At 49.2% G+C, this 19,690-nt stretch overlaps 1 protein-coding gene across 2 annotated transcripts; it reads right to left on the minus strand.

Moving 5' to 3' along the window:
• Positions 1-645: 645 nt before the first annotated feature.
• On the minus strand, positions 646-4,591 carry LOC136542807 (zinc finger CCCH domain-containing protein 53-like). 2 transcript variants are annotated; one of them, XM_066535416.1, is made up of 9 exons: positions 3,017-4,591; positions 2,743-2,928; positions 2,459-2,644; positions 2,276-2,355; positions 1,980-2,195; positions 1,741-1,858; positions 1,333-1,581; positions 1,139-1,225; positions 646-1,007 (listed from the first exon to the last, which is right to left on the minus strand). In XM_066535416.1, exons 1-8 carry the CDS (start codon positions 4,018-4,020, stop codon positions 1,186-1,188), a joined length of 2,079 nt encoding a protein of 692 aa, XP_066391513.1. In that variant the 5' UTR covers positions 4,021-4,591; the 3' UTR covers positions 646-1,007; positions 1,139-1,185. The 2 variants fall into 2 exon arrangements, with proteins under 2 accessions (XP_066391513.1, XP_066391511.1); XM_066535414.1 differs by having other exon boundaries at positions 1,741-1,861; positions 3,017-4,584.
• Positions 4,592-19,690: the final 15,099 nt, after the last annotated feature.

The raw sequence follows: 19,690 nt of genomic DNA on the forward strand, positions 1-19,690 counted from the left end.
TTCCCTTTCTTTGTATTATATAATAACACTGTCCACTACAGTAGATTCATTCGACAAGCAAAAGTAAAATCAAAGAAAAAAAATGTAAAATTAAAAAAAACATCTTTTTCAGCCTATTCGGTTGGCTGATTCATATCATTGCTGGTTCATGAAGAAATACTGCTGACTGGTTTATGTGAGAAAAAAATATTGTTTCGGCTAGATATTTAGGATCGTTTAAGTCATGGCCAAACAAACCTGCTTTAGTGACCTGCATCTGCTGAAGGACTGAAGAGTGGGGGGACCGGACCGTCCCCCCCAGCCAACAACGCTGACACCTCTCCTCCCAACAGCTCGGTTCCGCGTCAGCAGGCCGCGGAGACAACACAGAGTGGTCCTTCAATCACACACCCCAAATCCTGTGAGATCTTTTTTACACACACCAGAGCCTCCTCTCCAAGCCTGTCTGTCTCGTCTGTTTTGGCTCTGCAATGGATGTTTGCATCAAGCAAGCAGAGCAGTACTGTAATAGTCCGGGGTTACATGTCGGTAGTCACGCTTGATCGCATGTTGGTAGTCACCCTGTTTGCTAATACAATATTTTTTTCTCGTAACAAAACAACATCAACCGGCTTATAAGCCACGTAAACGATCAATCGTACAGGGTGAGTAGAAGTATCTTGTGGTTGGTAAGCATCACACCTAGTGCTATCAGTGTATATGGCTGTTGTAGCAGTAGCATATCATGGACATGGAGCTAGCTAGGTAGTATATTACATCAATGCTAGTGGGTGGTAATAGTAAGTACTAATCGTAGTAATTAGTGGTAAATGCATGTAATGTAACAGGAGAGCAAGCACTAATCTGTTGCTGCGAGTGCTTCTCAGCTTGGTGTGGATCTGCTCCTACTGAGGTTTGGTTTCATGAAAAGGAAAGAAAAAAAGGAACTGAACTAACTATGCTGCGACTTCTCCATTCTTTTTTGTTTCCCTATATTCCACTGGCTTGTTTCTTTGCTTCTAGTATTCCTGCAGGGATCGAAACGAAAGTAAGAACAGCATCATTCCACATCTGAAAAGCATATCATTTTGGAAGCATGGTGCTCAGTGCTTGAGATCCATGCATGGCTTTCGCAAAAGGAAGACGATGAAGTGCTTACTATGATTAGGCAGTAGTATCATACTCCCTCCCATTGAGGGCTTAACTTTACATCCCGATCGCGCCGGCGCCGTGATCGGAGGACAGCCTGCCAGCCAACGGATTGCATGATGCGTTTCAGGCCTTGAGCAAATCATGGCGCCCAGATAGATTAGATAGAACCGCGCGATTTGCGGGTACGATGTGGTTGTATACCTGGACATGGGGAAGAAGTAGGGCTTCGGCGAAGGTATGTCCAGAGCAGACGGCCTGAGATGGCCAGTGAGGCCACCGCCATTGTTGATGCCGGCAAAGGAGGCGGCCGTGGCGTTACGACCAGGCGAGGCAGCAGCTGCGGCGGCGATCTCCGAGTCGCTGGGCGCGAAAGGATCGCGAGAGAACGCCGTGGCGGCGGACTTCTTGGTCGGCCACGCGAACGGGCTGTCCGGCAGGTTGTGCTCGGCACTGCAGGGGAGGGAAACAACGCAACGCGTTAAAAAGGAGTCACTTCCCACGGATCAGTTGGTGAAATGTTGCTTCTCTGCGTTGCTGGATGAAAGCAAAATGTGATGGACGCAACAAATGATGGCGATAATGACTTGTTTAGCGCTAATTCCATTCCACCTTTGGTCACTGTCTGCGTTCGGGCTCGCATCGCCGGCAGATTCCTCCTTATCGCCTCCGTTGACCGCTCCCCTCTGAGGAAGAAGGAAGCCGCTGCTGTCCTTGGGGCCGTGTTCCCCTGCTGAAATCGAAATCAACCAGGGGGGGGGGGGTCAGAAATCCCGAATATCGCCAGCTATTCATCAACACATCCGTGCCGAAAAAGGTGAAATGGCGTCGCATTCTGTCGCTATCCCTACCTGAATCGGGCGGCGACTCGACGGTAGGAGAGGCGACGGCTCGCGTGGGGCTGAAGGGCATGCCGATGGGGCTCGGCGACGAGCGAGTCTTGAGGTCCAGCAGCTGCAGCCCCATCAGGCGGCGGCTCTGGAGCTCCATGGCCTGCTGCTGCTCCTCCAGCTTCCTCCTCAGCAGCATCTCGTTCGCGCTGTGCGAGTGCTGCAGCATCCTCGCACCTGACGGCAGCAAACAAGCATCAGTACACACTCGGGGTCTGAGCACCGATCATTTTGCAACAGATGCCGAAATGCCTTACCGAGCTGGTGCAGATCGAAGTGGTCTCTGGCGTCCAACCCGTTGGAGAAATCCACCCTCTCGCCTTGCAGTTGCTGCTTCCTGCAGATTAGCAGCAGAGCGATCGGTCAATGACATGATGCCGTAGAGCGAAAAGCCTAGAAGGGGGAAGCACACGAAGGCAAAATGGAAGGTCGCGGCATGCCTGTACTTGTCGGGGACCTTGCCCTTCTCCTTGTAGGGCTTGACGAGCACGCGCGCGTCGCAGATGAAGTGCGGGTTGCCCTTGGCCAGGATCAGCTTCACCGTCTCCGGGTACACGAAGGTGACGAACCCGAACATGCGCTTCTGCTGGTACGGGATGCGCACGTCGTGGACGGGGCCGTAGATGCTGCAGTGGTTCGCCGGAGCCGGTCAGAAGAGACCGCGCATGGTTCCCGGGGGACCGGAGCAGCGCGCTGGTAGAGGAACACAGGAACAGTTAGTTACCTGAAGTAGTTGGAGACGTCCTCCTCGCGGAAGGTGCTGTCCGCCGGGAAGGTGAGGTAAATCTGGCGCGAGCCCGGGTTCATCATGCTCGCCAAGTCGGCGCGGTCCAGCCGCGGCCGCCCCATGAACTTGTGCGCGTCGTCGCCGCCCAGCATCAGAGCCGCGGCGGCCGCTGCAGCTGCCGCCCTGCAGGAATCGGGGAGATCGTGAGCACGAGCGAGAGGGGGGAGTGTCTAATGTCTGCGAGCTAGCTCCTCCAACATGCATGGCAGACCTCTGGTTCTCGTTCTGCTGCTGCTGCAAGAGCAAGCTGAGGCACTTGGTAGCCGCGGACGGGGAGCCAGGGAGCGAGCCGGTCGGGGAGTAGGGGAAGGCGGCGGCGGCGGCAAGGCGCTGGGACTTGGAGCGCAGCAGGATGTCCTGGCACTGCTGCTCCAAGGTGGCGGTGTCCATCTTAGCACCGGCGAGAGCGGTGGCGTCGTCGGGGAGGCCGCCGTGCACGAACCGGCAAGCGCTGCCGTTCTTGCAGTACCCGCGGGCGTAGTACAGGCAGGGCTTCCAGCCGAGTCCGTCGGCCCCGCCGAGGCAGAGCTCGCTGACCGACGAGCTCCGGCGGTGCCCTGGGCCGCCGCCATTGGCCCAGCCGAGGCCGCCGTACGGGAAGAACACGGCGGCATCGGCAGACCCGGGGCTCCGGCACTCGCCGGCGGCGTCTAACAGGGGCAGCTGGTGGCCGCCGCCGGCGTCGTTGAGGAACGCGAGCTGCTCCTGCAGCTGGAGCTCGTAGAGGAGCGGGTCCCCGGCGGCGAAGAAGGGCGACGGCGGGGCCTTCCCGCCTGCGGCCGGGCTCATGAGGTCCTCCCCGACGGCGGCCAACGCCTCCTCCGCCGCCGCGCCATTGCTGACGACGCTGTTGCTCCTGGAGAACACGGGCGGCGGTGCCCACGACGAGGGCGACGACACCGAGAGCGGCGACGGCGCGGTGCCGGCGCCACCACCGCCGCTGCGGCCGGAGTTCTGGCGTGAGAGGAGGAACGGCGAGTGCGCGGCGGAGGTGGGCGTGCCCGAGCCGGAGCCCGGTGCCGGGAGCAGGCCGAGGTCCTTGCGCGCCTTGGCCATGACGGTGTGGAGCAGCGCCTCGGGGCCGAAGGCGAGGCGTATCATCTCCTTCTCGCCGTGGTCCTGGATGAGGAGGGAGCCCATGATCTTGGCGGCGTGGTCCGGGTCCAGCGCCTGGATCCGCGAGAACACCACCTTGGTGGCCTCGTAGGCGTCCATGGATGGCCGGCTCTACTCTGCCACCCGCAAGCACGCACGCACGCACCGGCACCACCAGAGAGCTTCCTTTTTGCCTCTTCTTGGACCTCTGTTCTCGCAGCTACGGTGTGCTAGTACAAGAAGAGTGAGCAAGCTGTGCTCTGCTCAAGCTCGAGGCTGGCTGCTAGCTTCACTTCACTAGGGTAGGAGCTCACTTGGAGCGGCGCCAGGCCACTGGGGCAGTGAGCGGCTGCTCCATTTCCCAAAGCCAAGCCCCGGAGGTTGCGGCGTCGGGCAGGCTACGCTACGCTACAAGGGGGGAGTAGGGAGCGGAGGTGCGCACCTCGCCCTGCCTGCATCGCTATCTATCTATAAGCTCCCCTTTCCTCACTGTGCGCTCAGGTCTGTTGCCTTGTGCTTTCTCGGGACGGGATGGAGGGGCCGGGCCCGGGGGAGGGGACGAAGGACCCCGCGCGCGAATTCCGTTTCCTCCGGGGTGGTTCCTGGAATCCGTCTGCCGGGTCTCGCTCTCGGTACTCGGAGCATTTCCGAGCGCATTTCGCTTTGTTTTCTCTTGGTCGAGGCGGGTGAGGAGGATGGCCGGAGCAGAGCAGCGGATAGATAGATCTAGATCTCCGTGGCCCCCAGGCCTCTGTTACCGTGTCGCCCTTCTTCTTCTTTTTTTCCCCCTCTCTCTCTCTCTCTCCGCTTCGCGGAGCACGGCAGCGGTGTGTTTTGTGGTGGATCCATCGTCCTCGTTGGATACCAGGTACCACCGTGATGACGGTTTACCAGCACATGATGATACACGCTAGTACCCGAAACCAACACTTATTACTCTACAGTGTTTTCATTTCTTTTGTTATTATTAGAACCTGCAATGCGTTTTCAACAGTTTGCTAGCATGTGCCATTCATGTCTGAGTTACGGCAATTTCAAGAGACTCTCTATGTCCCTGCTAATTGCTACGCTATAGAGACTTTGGTGAAAAATCTGCCCACCGATAACTTACTTAAATGTTTATCAAATGTAGCTATCTTATTTCAGATTTTTTGTTAGTCAATAATAGAAAAACGAGAATAACACTCTAGAGTGTGCACGAGATATGAAAAAAAATGTTAGAGAGTGAAAAGATCTAGAAAGCGATTTCTATGCAAATGACGTATTGACTCTCCAAATGATGATTTAGAAAGACGGGGAGTCTCCAACCCAAGGATGCCCTAATTTTAGAAAACTTCGTTTTTTAAAAGATAGAGTTCGGTTGTCCGTGCAACTTAATCTATCAAACTTGTTACACACGAGCCTCTCTTATCATAATAGTCTAGGGGTCACTTTGGTTGGCATACTAAGATTGCCAACATGTGCCACATCTATTGCTAAAAAAAATTACTCGGGCCATCAGTTTTGAGTTGCCACGTCTCAAATTGTCCAGATTTTACCCGCTCCTGCCAAATCTATTTCCTACGACATGTGCCAGTTTTGTTGTCAACCAAATTTGAATTTACTTTATATAATTATCTGAGTGGATATGTGGATGGAGGGTAACTATATTTCTCCCGGCAGTTAATATGCCCGCTGAATTTCTCGTTCCTTATTCAGACTGTCACAACCATGCACCCTAGGATTTTCTATCAGCGGTTAATCGCTCGGTTTGTTTGGGCTTGTTTGACTTATAAGCCATGATTGAAAGTACTGGGATTAATTTGATGTGAGAAAAAAATATTGTTCGTTGACTGATAAGCCAAACACGACACAACGAACAGATTGAATATAGCCTTGGGATTTCTCGTTCCATACATAATTCAGGTTGTTTCAACAGACTTCCGTATTGTACACGCCGGAGCCCACTCACAAATTTGCGCCGAATTCGTGAGTTCCTGCGAAGTCCGAAATCAAAATGATGACGTGAGAGAATCTAACACGACCAGCAAACGCGGTTACCGTTTTTGTGTGTGTTACTGACTTTTGATGCCCCGTTCTCGTGTCCTTAAATATGGCTTGAGCCATGTTTAGCTGGCCAAATTCGGTGCCGTCGAAATCACTGTAGTATTTCGTTTATATTTGACAATAATTGTCTAACCATTGACTAATTAGGCTCAAAACATTCGTCTCGCAAAGTAGAATCAAACTGTGTAATTAGTTTTTGATTTCGTCTATATTTAGTACTTCATGCATGTACCGTAAGTTTAATGTGACAGGGAATCTTATTTTTACATAGTGCCAAATTCAAGAGTTTAGAAAAACTAAACGTTTTTTTTCATCCCAAATAATATTTTTCTCTCGTAAATTCCTCGGGCGTTTCCACCGACCATCTAAATTCCTCTCGAATTCGTCCGAGCGAACAGACCCAAGCTGTCGTAGCGCACCAACTCACGTCACCACGCGTACACAAACTCACACGTGTTCCTGATTGGACGATGTGACGACCGCGATCTCGGGTGGTGACAGGGAAGGCACCCACGACACGAGGACGCGGCGTTGCGCACCCACCCCGTTTGTCCTTGTTGCCCGGTTGGTTCCCCACGCTCCGTTGCTCCTGCTGCCGGCTGCGTCTCCTCCAGCGGGCACAGCAGCAGGAGTAGAGCTTTGTGCGCTTTTCGCGTCGCGGTGAGGCACCCATTTTCCGCTTCACGCCATGCGATGTTACGCTGGACTGCATTTTAAACTACTGTGTACGCTTAGACCATTAGTTTTATTTACTATAGTTTATGATCATGATCTTTTATTATGGAGTAGTACAGTCGATCGTAAATATAACCGTATTACAATATATATGTTGGAATGTCAGGCTAAATTATTACTAGACAAAGAGTATTAAGTTTAAATGTATGTGCGCCTGCAGCCTGCTGGTAAACGCGATACGAGGAATGTCTATGTAAAGATGGGAGGCTAATAGTGGCTGGTAATCGTGTCTTGCAGTGTTTTTCTTCTCCCAATGATTATTACCTGTTCGCTTCATCGTTTACGTGGTTTATAAGTCGGCTGATGTTGTTTTATTATGAGAAAAAAACAATGTATCATAACTAATAAGCATGATTGATACGATCAAACGAACATGTGCATAACAGTGGCGGACAGTACAGGAGGATGGGGTAAGGTACAGGAAAACATCAAACAAAGGTCCCGTTCGTCTTACCCCATATTTAACTGATTTAATTTGTTTTTCAAAACATTATTTTTCTCTTACAATAAATTAATTAAAACAGTGTTTTTCTGTCGGTTTGTACCAAGATTCGGCGAACGGGGCCAAATATCCAGCTTGTGCAACGGAGTTCGTGCCGTTCCGCGGCACTCTGCACAATGCACCTGCCCTACTATAGTACTAGACTAGTGCCCATTGTGTCGTGTTCCGACGCTCGAGTGGAACATCATTTGTTTTACGCTTTCACTGCTCCGTTTTCCAGTACGAGTAGGAGTAGTAGTACAGTAAGTAATCATCATTTGAACAGTTTGACGCTCGAGAAGAGGGATAGATCGTGTTCACCCGAGGAGAAAAGACGTATGAATAGGCCTGAGGCCGGGCTGGTTCACATCGCTCCGTGAGCCACAGTCATCACAAATGCTTGCTTTGATCAGTTTGATCAGTTAGGCCGCTGCTCCCCAGCCAAAAAGGAACAGTTTGGCCGTTATTTCTGATCTTTGCGTGCTTCAACAAACACTCCGCAAATGCAGGCAAAAGCACGGCGCGTGGGATGCAGCTGCGGTCGGTGACTGGTGCGTGGCCGGGTATCTGCTGAAACGGAGCGAGGCCGAGGTGTGGTCGTCACCCACCCGGCCACCGCGCCCGCAGAGCGACGGCAAGTGACCCCGTCTATAGAGCCCAGGAGGCCAGAAACACAGACGGGCGACGGCAGATGAACGGGCAGGAAAAGAGAGAGAAATCCACGTCGCGGACGGTGGAAACCGAACGGGATCGCGCCTCCGCTTCCCTATCCCTGCCCTGCCTGCGTTGCGCTGATCAACCTCGACTCGATCGTAGGTCTCCCTCGCGCGTCTCACGGTCGCTTTCGCTCGCGCCGTCTAGCGGCTCAGGCCAGCCACACAACAGAGCAAAACAGAAATACTCGCAATCCCATCATGGATCATGCAGCGCACCTGCACACACGCTCGAATAAACAGCCGAGCTGACGACCCGGGATAATTTCGACACCACTTTCCCCGCCCACAGGCTGGTGGGACCAGGTCGTTCTTGTTGCTTTGCTGCTGGGTGGGTGTGACGTTTTTTTTTTTGGCGCCCTTCTCTTTCCATGGTCCGGGCCGGGCAGCCTCGTTCCCTGCTGCCCGGTCCATCCGAGCTCGCATCACATCACATGACCTGGATTTACACGAGTTGAACCGGGCCGCCGTGTCAGTGTCCGGCCCCGCCCCGCCCGTGTGGATCAGTACGTGTTTCGGCTGATGACGATGGATGCGTGCAGCGAACCACGTGAGGTGACACGCGCGGGACTAGTAAAACTATTTTGAAGATTCGTCACCAGCTCCATCAGATGTAGCAAACTTTTTTTTTTCCAAACAGATCTTTTACAAACAGCTCCAATTAAATTTCTTTGGTCAGCCTCGATGTAAATTTCATCGGAGTTCCATGGTGTTAAATGAGCTGACATAATATGAAATAGATGAGAAAAGTTTTATGGGATAAAATAAGTTTCATGGGATAAAATAAAACCCATCTACACGGTTTCCAACACATTGAATCTTGAAAACACGGAGAAGAAACTCCCCACCGAGACTTAAGTGAAGCTAAAAATAGTAACTTTTCACAGCTTTACCTCACACTTGTGATCCTGTGTAAGATTTTGTGAGAGTATATTTTAAGAAAATCTACATGCAGAGCTGTTCTTTGCCAAACAACTTCAGCTATACCGATAAAGCTGTCGGTAGAGGTGAAGCAAAAAACAATTCAAGATGAAGTTGAGTTGTGCCAGACCGAGCCTAAGTATTTATTAGATATTTTTGGAGTTAAGATATAGAGTAGTGTGCCGTCATAACGAGCAATTCCCAATAAATCTCAGCCAAATTTGTTGAAACTTCATTGTGTCAGAGAGATGTTTTAAATTCCAGGGTTTAGTTCACCTTTTGATATAATAAGATCGGCATATATAATAGTTTTTTGCTATGGGAGTTCGTATATCTCAGATGTTTGAATCCTCAGATGATTTCGAGCAACAATTGTGTACAATTAAAAGGATACCCCACGAGAGATGATTTATTTTTTTGTCTATAATCAGACAATGATAAAATTACCTATCGCTTGAACAACGACAATAAAAATTGTACCTCTGAAACATAAATGAAGTGTCTTGTTATTATTGGATCATATCATACGGATTTCTAAGTGAAATATGCAATTGGATTGGGCATGTGTCATTCTGCATTTTATGTTTTTTTTTTTGTATCGTGGATTTTAATTGGATTTCTCTATGTGGACTTGGACCCTCGTCCAATACCATGTTGAGGTCAGCCGCTACGCTGCTGCTGCTAATTTCGTTTGGTGCTCATGCCACGTCTGTTGAGCTCTAGCAGCCACAACGTTGCAGCTGCTGCTCATTTCGCTTGGTGCTGATTGAACAATACCTATAATATTAGCCTTTGGTGTCCTCAATCCCGAAGCAGCACGCAGCATGCCTGCATCCGCATAGCATAGGGTTGAGTACCTACCTGAGTTGCCGAGTTGGACCGACACGTGGGCACATCGGATGCCCTGCCCCTGCCCGTCCGTGGATCCAAAAAAAAATATGGCAACGCCGGTTCAGTGGCTTTTGGGCAGCGTTTGGTAGTCCGCAGTAGCACAGCAACAGCAACAGGGAACAAGAAGGGCCAAAGGGGAGCAGAGGAGCTTTTGACTCGTCTTTCGCTGCGTCGTCGTCCGCTCTCTTTTTACCGCCTTTTGCGCGCATGCGCACGGGGTCCATCATCCATCGTGCCTCTCCCTCTCTCCCTCCGAGAACCAGATGCGGTGCGAGACGAGAGGGAAGAAGCGGAGCCCCACCGTTTGGGTTTCCTCCATGGCCGCAGTATGCCACTGGCAGCGGCTCTCCACAGTAGCAGACGATTGGGCCGCGGGCGGTACTGGATCCACTCCTCCACCTCAGTAGCGCTGGTTTTAAAATCTGTGCCTCAGTTGCCTGGACGCCGGATGGATGTGGATGGCACACCGTACCGTAATCTATGATCACTCTCTCCGGAGTACAGTAATAGTAGCGTCGTTTGTCGCCTAGTAGTGTTCTGTCAATTTTCTTTAGACATTTAACATGGTACGTGTATTTTTCTCTAGATGTAACCGGACTTGACGTTTGATGAGGTCGCTCACAGTTGATTTGATATGCTACTGGGGCCATGTTTAGATTGTAAAAAAATATTAACCTGATGAATAGTAGCGTTTTCGTCTTATTTGATAAATATTGTCCAATCGTGGATCAACTAAGCTCAAAAGATTCATCTCGTGATTTCTAACTAAACTGTGCAATTAGTTATTTTTTTACCTACATTTAATACTCCATATAAACGGCTAAAAATTAATGTAATGGAGAGAGAGTGAAAAAACTTAGAATTTAGAGGTGATCTAAACAAGGCCTGGCTACGCCCCCCAACCCCCCCACCCCAAAAAAAAAGATACGATTATAGGACAGTGCCACGTTTAAATACTTTAAGTTTGATCGATTATAGATAAAAAAATTATCTATATTTATGGTATCAAATAAATATTATTAGATTAATTACGAAATATATTTTTATAATACATTAATTTAAAGTTATAAATATAAATATTATTCGTTAATAACTTGATCAAACGTGAATCACCCTTTGTGGCACGTAGCCCATAGTTATATTCTTGAGCTACTCAAAACCTCGTGATTTGCCATGAGCACCTGCATGCAAATAATAATCAGCCTGTTCGCTGGTGGATTTCTGGGCTGATAAGCTCGGCTTATACTGGTTTCTTGTGAGAGGAAAATACTATTGGCTAACTGATAAGTCATGGCTAAAATCAACCAGCGAATAGGCTCGATAGTACAGTACATATCGGATACTGTACAGCGGAATGGGGAATTGCGGCGATAGAGCCATAGAGGGAGAATTGCAGCTCGTGGAGCCCACCACAGGATAGGATAGCAGGGCGCTGGAGGAAGAGAGGAATGTATAGTCGGCTGTGTTTAGTTGGGAGAATTTTGGGAATTTGGCTATCGTAGCATTTTTGTTTTTATTTAGTAATTAGTGTTCAATCATGGGCTAATTAGGCTTAAAACGTTCATCTCGTAATTTTCAATCAAACTATGTAATTAGTTTTTTTCGTCTATATTTAATGCTCCATGCACGTATCACAAGATTCGATGTGATGGATACTGTAGCACTTTTTGAGAAAACTTTTTTTCGTCTATATTTAATGCTCCATGCCGCGTTTAGTTCCAAACCTAAATTCTCAAAAAGTGCTACAGTAGCCATCACATCGAATCTTGCGATACGTGCATGAGTAGACGAAAAAAAGTAATTGCACAGTTTGGTTGGAAATCGCGAGACGAACGTTTTGAGCCTAATTAGTCCATGATTAAACACTAATTACTAAATAAAAACAAAAGTACTACAGTATCTCAAATTCTAAAATTCGGCCAAACTAAACACGGGCTAAACAAGGGCTCGCGGCTTCACGAAGACAACAGTCGCAAAGGTACGGAGTACCTAATAATAACCTGCCGGTTTCAGATTCAGAAGCTCGCATGCAGAGCGGAGATAGAAGCAGCAGCGTCCGCGTGATGACTGGCGAGTGGCGACTGATGAGGATGTGGAGTTTCCCGCCCCGGATGCCGTGCCCTTGCCTACCGTGCGGACACCAGACACGACCGAATATTTATGCGCTGCTGCTGTGCCGGTAGTAGCCTGGTCCAGCTCCAGCTCGCCAAGCCAAGGAGGGCGCAAGACTGTAAAAGGCCCCGTTGGTGACAGAAATTTGGCTTATACAGGTGAGTGCTTGTTTAGTTCCTAAAAAATTTCTCAAAAAGTGTTATAGTAGCCATCACATCGAATCTTACGATACGTGCACGGAGCATTAAATGTAGACGAAAAAAAACCAATTACACAGTTTGGTTGAAAATTACGAGACGGACGTTTTAAGCCTAATTAGTCTATGATTGAACACTAATTGACAAATAAAAACGAAAGTACTACAGTAGCCAAATTCACAAAATTCGCGAACTAAACCCAGCCTCGTTTGCTATGAGAGGCGAGCACTATTTGTGAGTAGTGCTGCAGAGGTGGACGACAATCAGGAGCCGGAGTCCCGGACCCGGGTCGTACCGTACCAGTTGATTGATGCCTTGATCCATCCAAACCCAGCCCAACCAATAAGATTAGCTTGCATTGCTTGCCGTTATTAAGTTACATCGTGCTACCACCACACGGAATATAGTACGTACTGCTCGTCGACTCCGTCATCCATTGGCTATTTCCACTGCGTCCGGTTAACAATAGCGCCCCGCGCTTGGATCCGGCTGACGACATGGCACGTGTGAGACGGTTGCGCGATTTTTAATTATAATAATGGCTGCCTGGTGTGGCGGTGCCGGTGCCGGTGGGTAAAAGAGCTAAGAGCGTGCAGGGCGGAGAGCATGGCGTGGTAGCAATAGATGGGATAGGACCGGTGGTGTCCAGTGGTTCAGTGTTTACAAGGAGGGGGCAACGCTGCTCCGTGCTCCCTCTCCCGTGTACGTGCCACCCCAGTACCCCACCCCACCCCACCCCAGCCGGCAACCGCTTCGCTGGAAGCTGCTACCAGCAGATCGTGCAAGCATAAAGCATTGCATGGCTGGCCAGATGGCCTCGACCACCCGCATTATATTGTGCACCCTGCAGCGTTGGGCGACGCCACAGCGTGTATATTTTCTGCATCCATGCATGATCCATCCATGGCAGGCAGAGCAGCGTACGTTGCCCTGGTCTCGTACGTCGACGGGCCGCCTACTGACCCCACCAGGGGGATCACGTTTGCATGGCCCGTTCGCGTGAGCTTATCAGCAAGAATCAATCCTACTGACCAAATCAATCGCAGCAGCAATAAGTCGTGCCGAACAGGGCCATTGGTGTTGCTCCCTAAGGGCGTGTTTAGTTTCCATTTTTTTTTTTGCCTCCTACAGTAAAAGAGCATGTTTGGACATATGCATGGAGTACTAAATGTAGACGAAAAAAACTAATTGCATAGTTCTTGGCAAAATCGCGAGACGAATCTTTTAAGCCTAATTAGTCCATGAAAATCCTTAAGTGCTACAGTACCCACATGTGCTAATGACCGATTAATTCGTATCATTAGATTCGTCTCGCAGTTTCCTGATGGGTTCTATAATTTATTTTTTTATTAGTATCTAAAAACCCCTTCGGACATCCTTCCGACACATCCGATGTGACACCCAAAAATTTTCACCTCCTCAGTTAAACACACCCTTACGTATTGGTGGTATTGCACTTACTACCGCTGCTCCTTTGACCAGATTTGTGATGCCTTGGAGGCTTGGGGCAGAGATAAGCAGATCACCAAGTTTGTGGAACGATGCAGCCGCAACGTACGTATTGCAGCATGCATGCTCCACGACGTCACAACACAATACCACATCATTCACCACCGTGTTCCTCGGCTCCACAGAAATTATTATACCAAAGGCCTTCAACCACCACACCCTTAGTAAACCTTGGTCATCTTTTTTATTAAAATAAACTGGAAACTGGTAAAACTCTCTTTTCTTCTTCTTCTGTTTCACCGGCTCTTACTAGCTTATAGCATACAAAAAAAAAATGTATAGAGACTGTTCTTGTTGTCTCCCTACACAAATGTGAGAGACAGAGACCAACCAATTGATATATGCATGAACCCAAAAGATTAGTTCAAACAAATCATTCGGTACAATAAGCAGATACTCCAGGATATATGCGCACATACGTACTAGCTAGTATATAGTAGTAGCTCGCTAGATCAACCGCCTCGATCGACGGCTTATTCCTTTGTGTTTATGTTGGGACCTAGTACTAGTTATGGAGTGAGGGAGGGAGACGCCTCGCATGGAGTCCGCTGTTTCGGCCGGTTGTCATTGGTCGACAGCGACAACGTACTCGATCTCCCTGCTCGCCTCTAGTAGTAGTACGTGCGTCGTCTCTCGTCTGGTCGGTCGGTTATCTGCGATCCAATCCAATCGGCCTCGTAATCGCTCGCGTCATTTAATAAATGGGCTCGTTAATATCTCGTCATTAAACAAAGTGACTCCTGGATTAAGCTATGGCCGGGTGTATGTGGAGCAACAGACAAGAACAAGCTGCGTACTACTAATACTGGCGACAGAGAGTAGGGAACAGCGGGATGCATGGGCCCCACGCCGCCACGACGACCTTTACTGTAACACTACATTGTCAAATCATAGACTAATTAGGTTTAAAAAATCCGTCTCACAAATTAGTCGTAATACGTGTAATTAGTTATTTTTTAGTATATATTTAATACTCCATGCATATGTACAAACATTCGATGGAATATGGACTGAACTTTAGGCGGAGTAACTAAGAGGGTATTTGGTTCCACCTCCTAAACTTTAGTCGCTGTCCCATCGAATGTTTGACATATGCATGAAGTATTAAATATAGACTATTTATGAAACTAAATGCACAAATTGAGACTGTTTTGCGAGACGAAATTTTTAAACCTAAGTAGGCCATGATTTGACAATGTGATGTTACAGTAAACATATGTTAATGGCGAATTAATTAGGCTTAATAATATCATCTCGTGGATTACTGACGGATTCTATAATTTTTTTTTTTATTAACATACGAGCACAATATACGACACCCCTAAGTGATATCTCCTAAATTTTAGTCGCTGAATTTAAACACCCGCTAAACAAGGCCTTAGTAGTGACGGTAAGGATCCAATTCTTAGTTATTACTGTATATTCTACCGTACTGCTATCCTGTACGAGTGACTAAGGATGATGTTTGTGGATCGAATAAAGCCTAAGATTATCACAGCATGGATGATCGGTAATTTTGGAATCACACATACAATACCTGTTGGAACCTACTCTCTCCGTTCCAAAGTATAAGACGTTTTGCCTTTTCTACTAGATATATTGCTTTTGTTATATATCGAGACATAGTGTGTGTCTAAGCGCATAGCAAAATCTATGTATCTAGAAAAACCATCTTATAATTTGGAATAGAGAGAGTATTTTATATTTGAAAAGTCTCAAAGCCATAAATACCATCTCCCTTGAAATTACTTTAAGTATCTTTCCAAATCTTAGATATACACTATTGCCTTGTTTGGTTCCACTTATCAGTCATGAAACAGTGTTTTTCTCTCACAACAAATTAGCTTCAGCCAGCTTATCCGCCGAAGAAACCATCAGCCGAACATCATATGTCTGGAAGAGCTCCTTATGCCAAACAAGTTTGCCTCTAGGGTCACACCAAGCACAGTGGCACACCCATATTATAAGATGAGCAACAATTTACACCAATAAAGAACCAGACGAAAAATATTCTGATAGTACTTTATTAATGGCTATGATCTAACATAAATCGCTTCATTTTCACATAATAGTAAAATATATGGGTGATCTCTGAACTCTCAAAATGTTGTATTTAGGTCATCGGACTTATCATAGTATGTAATTCAGCCCCACGAGCTTGACATAGTGTGTCATTTAGGTCCATATAGAGACGATCTACTCTACGTCATGATGCCACATGTCATAACGGATCGATCCATATCTCATTCTTGATCAAGCAGGAACTTGCAAAACAATTGTTCACCTATCTCTTCCACCCAAGGAGCACTAGCTTTAGCCTTTCCATCACCTATATCGATGACGTCGTGGCCTTTGATGTGGAGTATTTTGAAGGCATGAGTCAGATGGAGAGTTGACTACGGTATGTGTCGGTGTTTTCGGACCACCGACGAGTAAATTTGTATTTGTGCATCTGGCTCGGATGGTGTGCTTAGAGGACACAATGGTTTATACTGGTTTGGGCGGAATATCCCTACATCCAGTTCGCTGCTGCTCGTGTTACTGGCACTTGGTTTGCAGTACGGGTTACAAACAGGCGAGAGAGGGAGAGAATCCCAAGTCTCTGGTGGAAGGAGTGAACGGGTGCTGAGAGCTCGCTTGCCGCTCAACCGTGTGCTCATGTCATGCTCTTGTGTCTAGATCTCCCCTTTCATAGGGCGCCCTGCTTCCCCTTTTATAGATGAAGGGAAAACGTGGGTTACAGAGGAGGAAAAGGAGAAGAACGAGAGAGAGAAGAAGGCTTCCATCGTAAATCATTTACTAAAACATGTCATGATCATCATGTTTATGTGTTAATGCATGTAATAAGTGTGTAGATCAATTTCCGTAACTCAAAACGATCAACAAAAATGTGAAACGAAAGTTGATTCAAAAGTCATGTTATATCACTTAGGGTTTAAAACCAATTTTTATTAAGCAAAAATGCTATAGAACATGTATGTGGTACTTAAATAAAGTTTGAAGTAGAAATTTTGTAGATGACAATGAAAAACATGCCATCAAAAAATGATATTACTAGCTAATATTTCCACTAGCTTTGAAATCACAAATGGAAATCAAATTCAGCTCAAAAACTTAAAAATTTTCAAGTCTGCCAACAGTTAGACACTGCTATGTTTAGCAATTTATTGTGAGAGATTGGGTTAAGGAGTGGTGTAGTGTTATAGCTCGATTTGGTAGTCTCATATGCCATCTTGAGCATGGTGAAGACGATTTAGGTTTAGAAGCATTCATTTGGTCGTGTTGAACGCTTTAAATTGCGTGCGTGTCACTGTCTCTGGTTGGTTGGCGCCGGGTACGCGGTCATCACGCGGTCTTCTCACGCCGCGCACATGGCTGTGTCCCGCGCGGTCAACCGTGCCGCAGAGCTTGGTTGGTTGAGCAGCCTAGGCTTGGCCGAGGCCGGCCGTAGCGAGCCGCTGGCCCCACGCCCTACTGCTCTGCCTCGCGCTGCCATCTTGGGTGCCGCCGTGGCCACGCTACGCTGCCATCACGTCTGCACTATCGACGCTCCTCGCGTCGTGACACTGATACTGCTGTCGCATCATCGTTGCGTTCGCGCCTGTCCGCTGCATCTCTATGCTATTGCTGGCCCTATGTGTGTCGCCTCTACCGTGCGAACATGGGCGAGCCACCGTCGCCATGCCATTTATGGTACTATGGCACATGGGCCACGTCGGTCGGATGTGCGCACACGTTGTCCATAGCGCCGACATGTGGGCCTCCCGAGCTCGTCGCTCGCGTCCCACCAAGGCAAGGACGAGCCGAGCCCATTACCACGCTCCATTTCTCTCTTTCTCTCTTCTCTCTCTGCTTTCCACCACTATTATGTCGTGTCACGGCGAGCCAGATTGCGAGCACCTCTCATCAATTCCTCGTGCTCATGTGTCCGCTTTCACATCCCCTCTCTAGTCGACCCCACCCCGCCTTGATTGCGGCTCGACCGAGCTCCAATTTTGGAGCTTTGCCCGCCACCGTGCCGTTAAGGCCCATCACCACCGTGTCGTGGCCAGCCTTCACCACTTCACCGCGCACCAATTCTTCTACACCACAAGCTCACCTTGCCTCCCTCTTTATCGTGCGCACACTAGTCACAGCTCTAGTGCCACCTCCTCGCCACTGACACGGCTGTGCCTTTGCGGTCCACCGTTCATCTCACAGCGTGCACGTGGCCAGCCATGCTCGGGTCGTCTCTGGTCGAGCCGACTTCTCGGTAAGGTGTTGACAAAAGATGCTCGACAGTCCATCGAGGGATATCCCATGATGGTAGATTTGTCATAGAGGTGAGCGAGATCAGGATCGAGATGGTAATACAAGCACCAAGACATAAGATTTAGACAGGTTCGACCGTCAGTATGACGTAATACCTACATCCTGTGTTCTGATGTATTGCATTAAGATGTATGGATCGTTGTGTAGATGTATGTATCTTGTCCGCTAGGGGACCCCTACCTCTCCTTGTATACTCTGGAGGGGCAGGATTACAAGGAAAGTATCCTATTTAGTACTATACAATATCTTGCGGTGCACGCCGAGCAGCGCCATGCATGCCTTGATCTTGTGGGCTGGTCCACCTCCGATGGTGTGGCCCATGTCATGTCTTGTGGATACCGAGGGCCATACCCCCACAGCTAGTCCCCAAGCCTGACAGTAGGTGACGTAGTCACGTGGTGCCAGGGTCAGAAAGTAGAAGACCAGCCGAGCAGGCAGCCAGTCCCCAGGCGTAGCCATGAGATGAGAAAAGCGCACATTCACCGCAAGATGAAGTGTGCCCACTTAGTCCCCGAGCCTACTAGAAGATGAAGAATGAATCTTGTAGCAGGATCAAAGGAAAAGAAGTCTGAAAGCTTGTCGACATCGCCTGACATGCACGTATCAAGACCCCAGACGTGCTACCCAAGATCAGCACCCTGATCTGAATAGCATGGAGCAGCTTGATAGCACACCGATGAGACGTAGCAAGATCCGAGCAGCAAGGGAGTCCCCGGTGTCGCTAGCACAATCCGAGCACTGATGAGTGAGGAGTCCCCAGCATCGCTGGTGATGTTCGAGCACCGAGGAGCGAGGAGTCCCTAGCGTCGATGGCGACGACCAAGCATCGAGGAGCGAGAAGTCCTTAGCGATGACCGAGCACCGAGGAGCGAAGAGTCCCCAGCGTTGCTGGCGATGTTCAAGCACCGAGGAGTCCTCGACGATGACCGAGCACCGAGGAGCGAGGAGTTCCTGGTGTCGCTAGCGATATTCGAGCACCGAGGAGCGAAGAGTCCCCAACGTCGCTGGTGATGTCCGAGCACCAAGGAGCGAGGAGTCCTCGGCGTCGCTAGCGATGACCGAGCACTGAGGAGCGAGGAGTCCCTGGCATCACTGGCGATGTCCGAGCACCGAGGAGGGAGGAGTCCCCGGTGTCGCTGGCGATGTCCAAGCACCGAGGACCGAGGAGTCCCCGGCGTCGCTGGTGATGACCGAGCATCGAGGAGTCCCCAGCGTAGACGGTGATGTCCGAGCACCGAGAAGCGAGGAGTCCCCAGCGTCGCTGGTGATGAACGACCACCGAGGAGTCCCCGGCATAGGCGGCGATGTCCGAGCACCAAGGAGTCCCCAGCGAAGCTGGTGAGGTCCGAGCACCGAGGAGTGAGGAGTCCCTGGCATCACTGGCGATGACTGAGCACCGAACAGTCCCCAGCGTAGGCAGCGATGTTCGAGCACCGAGGAGTCCTAGGCGAAGCTGGCGAGGTCTGAGCACCGAGGAGTCCTCGGCGTAGCTGGCAATGTCCGTGCAGTGAAGTGTGCCCACTTACTCCTTGAGCATGAAGAAACCAAGCGTCGAGGAGTTCCCAGTGTAGCTGGCGATGAAGCACGAGCGACAAACAGTCTGATCAACTGGTCGGCGGTGAAGTGAGCATTGAGTAGAAGCGACCGGCAAACAGTCCTATTGTTTACACCAGAATTTGGAAGAAGGATCTTAAAAGCTCGGGAGCTCCCAAGATCATGACAGCAGGGGATCAGTTGCGTGTAGATCGAAACCATCTGATTCGGATGCAACGCTAGAATCGGCTTTCTTCAGATAGCGCCAGCAGACAACGATGGAGGCTATGATCGGCGCTAAGACGAGACATGTTCGACTCTAAAAAAGGAAAAGATTAGAG

The sequence above is a fragment of the Miscanthus floridulus genome, chromosome 3, assembly GCF_019320115.1.
Source record: "Miscanthus floridulus cultivar M001 chromosome 3, ASM1932011v1, whole genome shotgun sequence".
NCBI classification, from domain to species: Eukaryota; Viridiplantae; Streptophyta; class Magnoliopsida; order Poales; family Poaceae; genus Miscanthus; species Miscanthus floridulus.

Bases quoted from the DNA above. Each gene is read 5' to 3' on its own strand.
- LOC136542807 (XM_066535414.1), bottom strand. From the start codon at position 4,020: ATGGACGCCTACGAGGCCACCAAGGTGGTGTTCTCGCGGATCCAGGCG. The intron at 2,356-2,458 runs GCATGCCGCGAC...GCTAATCTGCAG, and splicing joins AAGGTCCCCGACAAGTACAG to GAAGCAGCAACTGCAAGGCG. The intron at 1,226-1,332 runs GTATACAACCAC...GTTGGCTGGCAG, and splicing joins TACTTCTTCCCCATGTCCAG to GCTGTCCTCCGATCACGGCG.